The sequence below is a fragment of the Chenopodium album genome, chromosome 18 (assembly GCF_948465745.1).
Source record: "Chenopodium album chromosome 18, dcCheAlbu1.1, whole genome shotgun sequence".
NCBI classification, from domain to species: Eukaryota; Viridiplantae; Streptophyta; class Magnoliopsida; order Caryophyllales; family Amaranthaceae; genus Chenopodium; species Chenopodium album.
The window spans coordinates 40463622-40474006 of record NC_137851.1 but is presented as its reverse complement, the minus strand read 5'-3'; the positions used below and the strand labels follow the sequence as shown (position 1 = coordinate 40474006).

Here is a 10385-nt window from a genome sequence, read left to right as displayed (position 1 = left end):
CTGGGTCACTTCATTAGTGTTATAGGAGTTAATTCGTCAGTGTTATAGGGATTAATCGATTTCGGTTGATGTTATAGGGTTACTTGATAGTGTAATATGAGTTATAGTACACTGTTCAACACTATTATTGGGGTTTTTCCCTCAATATTTCATTTTTTAACTTCTTATACACAACCCTATGTTTTTCATTTTCCTTATATTTTTTTAGGGTTTTTTGTGAGAAACTACCTAATACAACCTAAAATTTGTGAGAAACTACCTAATAAAAAAAATGTTGTAAGAAACTACCTTATAAAAGGTAAAATGTTGTAAGGTACTACCTTTGGCCGAATTTCCACCGTTAATCTAATTTTAAGGCGTTGACCCACCTCAAAACACCCCCGAAACCACCAAAAAGGTGGTAAGGTTTTTTTTAGGGTGGTTAGAAGATATTCCGAGTTGGTGAGGGTAGTTTAATTTCGTGATCCGAGATGTTGATTTTTGGGGTTAGAGGTGGTGGTTTTGGGATTGGAGGGTGGTTTCGGCTTGGCGAAGGCAATTTCAAGTAGGTTGTGTTGGTTTTAGGGTGAAAGCGGTGGTTTTGGGGGTGTTTTGAGGTGGGTCAATGGTGGATTCCGGCAGAGGTAGTATTTTACAACAATTAACATTTTGTTAGGTAGTTTCTTACCAGGGGTGAGCATGGGACGGGTACCCGTACCGTTAGTACTAACGGTTCGGGTACCTGATAACTAAAATCCCTAAAAGTCATATCCATAACCCGCCGGTTACCCGGACTTCGGGTACTTGGATTTTCGGATCGGTTATCGGGTACCCAATAAGATATCCAATAATGATAATTAAACTTAATTATGTAGTTATTATGATATAATTTACCACTAATTAACAACAATATCATATGATTTTGACCAAATTATTAATAATATTACTAATCATTGATATTATAAAGTAATTACGAAGTAAAGTTAGAGTTTAGATTTTAAAAAAATAGATTTAAGTAGGGAAAAAAAGCAAAAAAATGCTTATGGAATCAGATCGGGTAACCGTTAATTTTAAAATGATACCCAATAACCATACCCGATAACAAATTATCGGAACGGGTACCCGAACCGTTATGGTTATCGGATCGGGTACCCTAATTTTCAGAATGGTTACGGATAGGTTTTTTGGGGTTTCGGTTTTTCGGGTAGTTTTTCTCAACCCTATTTCTTAAAACATTTTATCTTTTATTAGGTAGTTTTTTACAACAATTTTTTATTAGGTAGTTTCTCACAAAATCTAGGCTTTGATAGGTAGTTTTTGACAAAAAAAATCCTATTTTACAGATTATCGGGGAACTTCATTGTATTTTTACAATGATATATTGCTAATTATATATGTTTTTTTAACTATAAACATCCTATGATAGATTGAGAACACAATATGTGCACGATTAAAGTAGTATATCTCCATTCTACATACCAAAAGCTTTTAGCAGTTAACATCTTTATTGCAGCTTAATTATTACCTTTATTATCTTTATTTTACTTAATAATTTGCACTCATCTCTCCGTCTACTGCAAAATTTAGAACACTAAATACTGTCATCTGATCTTGTAATAATTTGCCGCTTTGTAGTATTAATTTCTTGAACACATTATTATTATTTTTTTTAAAATAAAAAAGTAGTTATTGAGAGTAAATGTGGAACTAAATATTTTGAAGGATAAAATTGAAAACATACTATTCATAAGAGTAATTGAGGATAAATGTGTACATAAACATTTTGAAGGGTAGAATTGGAAGCACACTATTCATAAGAGTTTTCTTGTAATTTCTATAAGATACGGATTATTAATGCGCTGGAATTCCGTCACAAGGTGACATAGTAGGTGCCAATTGGGGTAACTCCCTAATTGGAAGCTCGATATTTTTATGGACTATTTTTAAGGAGGAAAACCTATTCAATGGGTAATCCAAAACTATTAATTACTCCCTCCGTTTTTAAATACTTGCTCCACTTTTCAATTCTGGCCGTTTCTAAATACTTGCTCCATTCCTTTATTTGGAAAGATTTTATAATATTGAATTTATTTCTCTCAACTAGTGAACCCAACATAAATCATATTTTATTAATTTCAATTCATATTCTCTCTCCTCCAGTTCTCTCAACTACTTTTGCATTTTACAATTTTTTATTCTTCCACCAACCCTGTTGTTTAGGGTGTTTTTGTGATTTCTCATGGGACACTGGTCACGCTCTTTGGATAGACGCCCTGGACACCTGCAAAACACGAATATTCCGTTGCTGGAATATTTGCCTCCGAAGGTTAAGTTAGTAACCGGAAATCGGAAGAGCTAGAGAGAGAAAGTAGAGAGAAGTTGGAGCCGTGTTAATGCTCTACTGAATGTTATGTCACAATCCACCCCTCCCATCATAAATGATTGGGGTATTTATAGGGGTGGGGATTTGTGCCTTTTAGGGTTATTACCGTAGAATGACGTTTTCTGATTGGCGGCACAATCAGGCATGGACACGTGTCCTTGGGGGCGCCGTTTTGCGGCTTTTTCGGGATTTGGGCCTCCTGATGTAAGGAGGCCATTTTCTCTCTTTTTTAGGTGCTCTTTGTAAGGCTTCCTTACGTGTCATCTTTCTATAGGGACACGTATCGCCCTTTGATTGGGCCACGTGTCACTATGGGATTGGTCCACGTTTTGGGGGTAATTTTTACCTAAACATTTGCCCCTCAGAGGGGGTGACTCGTACTCTACGAGCCGCATCCTTTGATTTTCTTCTGTCCGGATATGTCCGAGTATTCGTTGAATTTTTGAGCATTTCTTTGGTATGCGGACAGTACCGTCCGTCTTAATTAGGGGATTTCTTCCTTGGGCCGGATGCTTTGTCCAATTCGCCTGTAATTCCTCTATTGGACACTTCTGGGTCTTGAGGTCAGTCGGACGCAGCATGCCGACTGTCTTTTTAGGGAGGACACCTGTTGTCCGGGATTACGGGACGACGGTTTGGATTTTGCTGACCTGGCCGTCTATTTTGACGTGTCGTCAGCCCGTTCGTATTCCCTTCTGTTTATAATGACGGAATTGGTTTTTAACCATTTGAATTCTAGGTTAACTTTTTCAAAAGTAACCGTTTGAATTATTGGGCGGGAAAGGTGGTTTTACCGTTTTTCCCTCATAAATTTTGCTTATAAATATAGGATGTTTGACTTCATTTTGTTACTTTGGAACTTTGAGAATTTTTAGAGAGAAGTCATAGCTTTTTAGAGAGAGAAAGTGATTTCTCCCCTAATCTTCAAGAGCTCCGCCGTACGTTTGAGGTTTCCGGTAAGATTTTTTTAGTTTTTCGGCTAACCTTCAAAGACTTTCCCAAGTTTTCTACACGGATTAAGGTAACCGCCTACCCCTTTTCTTCCTCTTTTACTTTGTTTTGCCTTTCATTTTCATTTTAAAATCTGGCTCAACACTCGGCTTCGTCCGTTTCTCCTCAAGAGGCCGGCCGTTCTCCTGGGACTAAGGAGTCTAGAGTGGACGGGGACGAGTCGTCTCCCTCGTGGAGTGGGTCCATTTCTAGTGCGTACCAACTCACATCCACCAATTCTTCTCTGTTCCTGCAGTCGCAAATGGCTCGGACCATGCACACGTACGACAAGTACGCTGCTAGAAATCTAGATGGCAGTCTGGTAAACCCACGGGTTCCCTATGATCCGAATAACATAGACGGGGGTACCATAAACACCACTACCAACACCAACACTAACACCGCCACAGTCAGTGGCAGCGAATGTTCGGTGGTCAAGGTGACCGCTTCATTCGAAGAGCGCCAAAGGAGGCAGGGCATCTCTTCTGCTAGGGAAGCGTCCGAGTAGACTCCGAGCCTTCGCTTTCCCCAATTTGCCAACTCGGTCACAGACCCGACTGAGTTGCAATCCTTGAAAGAACCTCAATTCTCTTCTATGAACTACCCCCACCACAAACTACCAGGTCGGCCAGGCCTAGGACAGGCATAGTGATTGCTGAATCGGCCGACTTGCCTTCATGCAGCGCTCCTCCTCCTAGAAATCAGGCGGACGCTAGGAGGAAGGATAAAGGCAAGGGGCCCTTAGTACCAGAGGGAGTTTCTATCTCTGAGGGGGGCTGGGGCTCCACGACTAGGAGCTTAGCCAAAGCTGCTGAATTGGACATGTGTTGTCCTCAGAGTTTGGGACCGCCCCCACCCTGATGAAGGGGAGGCGGAGAACCAAGAGGTCGAGGAGGTGGATGAGGAGGCCAATGTGGATAGTTTTAAAGATCTGTACGCCTGTCCGGTAGGGGACACGGTCTTAGGTTTCCTTAATGACGGGCTGGAGGAGTTCAAAAGCTTCCTCATGTTGGGAGAGGGATATGAACTCAAGGCGCCAAAGCGCTCCCACTCTGTGGCCGCCTAGGAGGATAAGCGGCCGCGCCGGCAAGCTTTCTGCGTGTATCGTGCTGCCCTGGAAGTGGGACTCCGCTTCCCTCTTCACCCATTCGTTCAGGAGCTCCTAGACGAGTACAACATTGCTCTCTTCATGGTTCACCTGGTCTCGGGGACGGACGACTGGTTCATACTGAACACCACTAAGGACTACCTGGTGGTGATGGGCAAGCCATCCAGGTGGCGTGACTGGAAGAACCGTTTCTACTGCATTAAAACAAAGAACGTTGAGTTCAACTTGCGGATGAATAGGTTTAACACTGCACCCGTCCAGCTCGGCCGAGGGCAACACCGAATGTTCAAGCCACCTGTCCACCCTGACTACGCGTACCAACTTGACTACTTTAGAGTCAGGAGGGTGACTAGGGGCGGCAAGTCGGTGGTCGTGCCTAAGAACTTGTCCAGCTAGCTCAGGGACTCGGTATTTATGTCGGCATGCGGCCTTTACCGAAACCTTCCCCAAGGTGGAAACTAGTGCCTTTTCCACTTACCAGTAAATTATGTCGAAATTTTTCTAACCTTTTCCTCTTTCTTATGCAGAAGAAGCACTAGCCATGGAGGACCTAGAGCAAAAGGGGGATGTGGACATGTCCGAGCTTTACTTAGCTCGGTACAAGGCCCGTCAATAGCTATACAAGCACAGCAGGGAGGTACCGGCCGTCTGCTTGCTTTCTCTCTTCTTTTTTTCTTATTTTATTTTATTTTTATTTTTGTGCCGAGCTGGTAGGTTGGGAGAGGAGTCCATCCTAATTTAACACGGATGACCCCAATTTGACCTTTTGTCCGACTTGGGACTCTGGAAGGGGCTTCCTTCCTACTCATGCTCGGACGCTTTATTTTTGCTTTACTTAACTTCAAATTGCTTTCTTTCAGTTGGCCACTCCCACCCCAAGGTTGAAGAGGAAGTAGTCGGCCTCCGCTTCAAAGGACGGGAAGACGTCCAAATCCAGGAAGAGTACTGTTGCTAAAGTGATGTCTTCCATTCAGGTGGCCAAGACCAAGTCGCAAACTGCTCCAAAGCAGTCCCAAGAAGAGCCACCCCAGTTGTCACCTAGTGGGGCCTCCAAGTCCGTGGATCAGATTACCGAGTCGATCCACGAAAAGTACGTCCGTGCGGACGATGGGGGTAAGTTAACCCCTGCAAAACTGACCGGCTCGATCTCGACTCCGCATGTCGAGATAACGAAAAAATATGATTGGCAGACGGATGCCTTTCAGTCGGCTGAGATTAGCTCGGTCGCCAAGACGGAGATGGGGACGAACCTGTATCTCCTTTTTCTTTCAACCTTCCCACCCCACCATCTTTCTCGGATGGTAAAGTTCTTGACATAGTCTTTACTTGCTGTGTTTTGCGAACTTATTTTGTTCACTCTAACCCTTTTCTTGGCCGTGTGCAGATATTGCCGAGGAGATGAACATGAAGCTACCTAGCCAGTTGCTTACAGGCGCGGACCGGAAGGTTATGAGGGAGGCCATGCATCGGGTCGTCCCTCAAGAGCAGCGGGACAAGTTCTGCGAGATTAACGATGGCTTCCTCGGCCCCATGATCAACTGTAGTGCCGAAGTAGTTTAATTTTCATCTTTTGCGGCCGCCTTTGATTTTTACTTAGAACATTTTTCACTTTTCATTCTTGCTAACTTTTATTCGTCCGAATGTAGCTCTTCCTTTGTCTCTGCGCCTTCCAAGAGTGGAAGGATAAGGAGAATGAAAAGATCAAGAACGCCTGGGCCCAAATCAGGAGGGCAAAGGACGCGAACACAGGCAACGTTGCCCTCTTGAAGATTCATTATGAGACAACCCTCAAGCCTTGTTCGACAAGGCTACTCGGCAAACTGAGGACATTGTCAAGATAGGGAAAGCCCTTTAGGAAGAGGAGCTGGCAAGGCAGGCGCTTTAGGTGGAGCGGGACGAGGCGGTCACTAATGCCTCTTAGTGGAAGGAGGGCTTTGAGGCCTCCGAAAAACTGAAAGCCAAATTATCCTTGTCCTAGGAGGCCCTCAAGTCCGCCCAAGATGAGGCTGCATCCTTCAAGCTCCAAGTGGGCGAGCTAAATAAGTCCGTGGTTGACTTGTCTGAGAAGTTGAAGGTCCCTCGGGCGCCTAGTGCAATCGAGATCGTCCAGATCGAGCACAAGGCCGAGGAGAGACTCAAGAGTCATTTCTTTGAGGCCTTCCAGCTGATGAGCCCGGAAAGGATGGCTGCCTATCATCAGGAGTGCTTCACTAAGCGCCTAGAGTACGTCTGCCTTAAGGAGGAAGCCGAGAAGGCCGGTCAACCTCCTCCCGAACTAGAATTTACTTCGTCCGACTCTGAAGACGAGGAGGATGAAGCCGAGCCAACTAGCGAAGGGGAGGCGGCCAAGAGGGAGCCGACGGATGCTTTGGCCGAGGGTGAGCCTACCGATGCTACGGCCGAGAAAGAGTCGGCCTTGGAGGAGCCTGCGAAAGGTGATAAGCCGGCTGAGTAAAGAACTCAGGTCCTCCAACAACAATTTTAAAGCTTTTAGTACTTAGATTTTCTTGCTTTTATTTTGCTTCTCCGAACAATTTCTCATTCGGGCGCCTGTTTGAGTGGTCTTGTAAAAATTTGTTTTCCACCGCCTTGTTTTGAGAGGCTTGGTTTTAATTAATGTAACTTTTATTTTTCTATACTTAGCATTTTTAGCAATTTTTTCACGCTTTATTTATGCCTGTACGTGCGAGTACTGGGGGTATGCCCCTTTGTTCAGCATTCGCGTAGTCCATATTCCAGGTGGTTTGATTGACTTAGTAGGTTTTATACCTCAAAGGGTATGACGAATAATAAGTTAATCAAATCATAATAATGATTGCTCTTGGACTAGGTGAATGCCGAATCAACATCATATATGGCCGCTTTATTGGTTTTGTTTGAATTTCCGTCTGACACTATCGCTCGGACGCAACTTAATAAATTTCAAGTAATATCTCAACTTAGAAATTTCTAAGTATTTGCTGGGCTTGTATGCCTAGGCATGCCCTTGCTTCTATTTAGGTAAAAATACCTTGGACAATTTTTATGGCTTCCTATTGCTCAATCGTCCGACCATGTTTAGGTCGGACAGTCTGTTTGACTTTATAGTCTTTGTCGCCGAGTTGTGTAGATAAGGGATGCCCTTGCTATACACCTACTCGGCCGCTCTGTATCGCCTTCTTAAGGGATGAGCTTTTTATGTTGGAATCAACATTATTATTACTTTTATTCGGCATTTCTACTTAAGTAATCATAAATAAACGGCAAAAAATTTAGATAACAATGTTTGACTTTGTCATTAACTTTGCCAAAATTACATTGTTGGGGGCCATATGGCTTTAATTACAGAGCTCGGTCGTTCAAACCTAGTTGTATATACAACTATTTTAGCTAAGTACTAGATTTAAACATAATACTTTCTTATATTTTCCGTATTCCAAGTACGAGGAATAGGTCGGCCATCTAAGGCTTCGAGACGGTATGTACCATCCCGCACTTCTTCTCTGATTCGGTATGGCCATTCCTAGTTTAGAGTTAACTTTCCATCTTCATTAGCTCGGCTAACCGCTTCCATTTTTCTCAGAACAAGATCCCCCATCTTTAGAGGCCGCTTAGACACCTTGCGATTGTATGCCCTCGTCATTTTAAGACGATAGATTTCATGTCTAAGTGCCATATTGCCCCTTAATCCGGGAAGAAAGTCCAGGGAAGTCTTCATGGTCTCCCAATTGGCCGATTCATCATATACCATTACCCAAAGGGTAGGCTCGTACATCTCAATTGGGAGTACGGCTTCAGCGCCGTAGACTAGAAAGAATGGGGTCTCTCCTGTTGAACTCTTGGTTGTGGTTCGAATGGACCATAACACATTGACCAACTCATCTGCCCAAAGGCCGCCTGCTTTCTCAAGATTGCACTTGATACCGTAAGAGATCAGCTTGTTGTAAGCCTCAACCTGGCCGTTGGCTTGCGGGCGTTCGACCGAGGCAAAACAATGAGTGATGCCCTGGTCACTTAGCCAATTTTTGACTTGGCGTGTTTCAAATTAGGGTCCATTGTCGAACACCATTGATTGTGGCACACCATAGCGAGCGATAATATTTTTCCAGATAAAGGCGGACACATCCGTCCACTTGATTCCTCGGACAGCCTCGGCTTCAACCCATTTGGTGAAGTAGTCTACTGCTACTAACACATGCCGCTTCTGCCTAGACGCATGAGTATACGACCTTAAGATGTCCATGCCCCATTTTGCAAATAAAAGTCCGCGCATGGAGATTTGGAGCAAGTATTTAAAAATGGAGGGAGTAATAATTAATATTGTTAGTTATGATTCAAAGGTAAGATGACTTGTGAATTGTATGGTGTAGACACCTAAAAATGTCTCCCCGAAACCAAACCCGATGATGAACAACCTTTCACCGCCATTATTGGTCAGGTTGAGTATTAAATCCCGAAAGTGCTTAAAATCCATGTTTAATCAAACTAAGCTCACAAAATAGTCAGTGGATCAGTCCTAATGTTTAGTCAAACCATAGTCCAATTTGTATTTTGGCCCGAACCCTTTTTTAATTCATTTTGTATTATTTATTAATTGAGCCCCGATTAATAAATAATAAACCTAAATAGCCCGAAATTATGAAACGAAACTTAAAAATACCTAGCGTAATTAGGTTAAAAGTGAATTTGGGTGCAAATATGGAAAAAACTGTACACCGTAACACGGTGCCACGTGCCTCGCCACGGTGGACATTGCCGCGTCACGGCATCCTTTACCCTGTCACGGTATAAATACCTGTTAGGAATATTTCAAGCATCCCACACTAAACAGGTGCATAACTGTTGGGAATATTTTAAGCATCCCACACTTGAGCCCCATTGTGATCATACACTTAAGCATAGTGGCGTCCAATGGGAAGGAAGCTAGAGTAAAAGAGTCGCCTACAAGTTTTAGAAACTTGTAAACCGTTCATAGGGTGAAGGTTACACCCCTTAACGATCCAGGAGATCGTTAACTCCAATAGGTCTGGAACCATGACTGGAAGTTCGGGGATAAAGGTACAAATCCAACCTAAAAGAGATTGAACTTGCCCTAAAAATAGGCCTCTACTTTATTCTTCTCGTATTCATGTGCGCTTTTTGACTAACATACAATCAATAGGTTAACCCTAAACCTGATTAATCTATGTTTGTTGAATATTAATGCACAAACCAAACTATTATTGGTGATCACTTGAATTATAATCATATTAGCCTAAACAAGATTATTAATTATCTCATTAAGCGTGACTACAAGTACAAATTCCCTTTAAACATGCAAGAGAGGGCGTGATCAAGCAATAACAATAGCAATATCTATAAATTCCTAGCATGATACTAACATGCTATTAGGAAATAAATAGGAAGCATCATAATAATATACATGATATTAGAAATCTATAAAAACATCCTAACATGATACTAGGAAGCATAATAATCAAAGCATGATTTCTATATCATAATAATAAAAATTAAATTACTTACTTCGATGCCTCGTACCTTTTTCTAATAACAAAATACACACTTTAGTAACTTCAAGGAAAATAATTAATCAAACAATTAAATTAAATTAAATAATTAAAATAGGAATTTGGGACCAAACCCTCAGAAATATTCAACCTTTCACGTCTAGGGCGAAGGCAACATCAAACTTGGCTAGGTGTGTCTAGAGCTAATGTATGAGGAATTTTGAGAGAGGGAAGGTTTAGAAAAGTATAGAGAGAGAAGGAAATCTTCTAGCTTTTTTAGAGAGAGAATAGAGAGAGATGATTGGTGTGAATTGCAGATCGTAGATGAATGATTGTTGATGATTGTCCCTGAAAACAGAGGAGATACGACTCCTATTTATACGGGATCAAAGAAAATCATATTCGGAATAAAATACCTCCTGTCGCCAACGACAGGAGT

At 42.5% G+C, this 10385-nt stretch overlaps 1 protein-coding gene across 1 annotated transcript; it reads right to left on the bottom strand.

Moving 5' to 3' along the window:
- Positions 1–7962: 7962 nt before the first annotated feature.
- On the bottom strand, positions 7963–8682 carry LOC145592142 (uncharacterized). Its single transcript, XM_081648601.1, has 2 exons — positions 8506–8682; positions 7963–8355 (listed from the first exon to the last, which is right to left on the bottom strand). Exons 1-2 carry the CDS (start codon positions 8680–8682, stop codon positions 7963–7965), a joined length of 570 nt encoding a protein of 189 aa, XP_081504727.1.
- Between the last annotated feature and the right edge of the window lie 1703 nt (positions 8683–10385).

Coding starts and splice junctions, on each gene's coding strand:
- LOC145592142 (XM_081648601.1), bottom strand. CDS start 8,682: ATGGACATCTTAAGGTCGTATACTCATGCGTCTAGGCAGAAGCGGCAT. Junction 8,356..8,505: donor ATGGTGTGCCACAATCAATG/GTGTTCGACAAT, acceptor TACGGTATCAAG/TGCAATCTTGAGAAAGCAGG.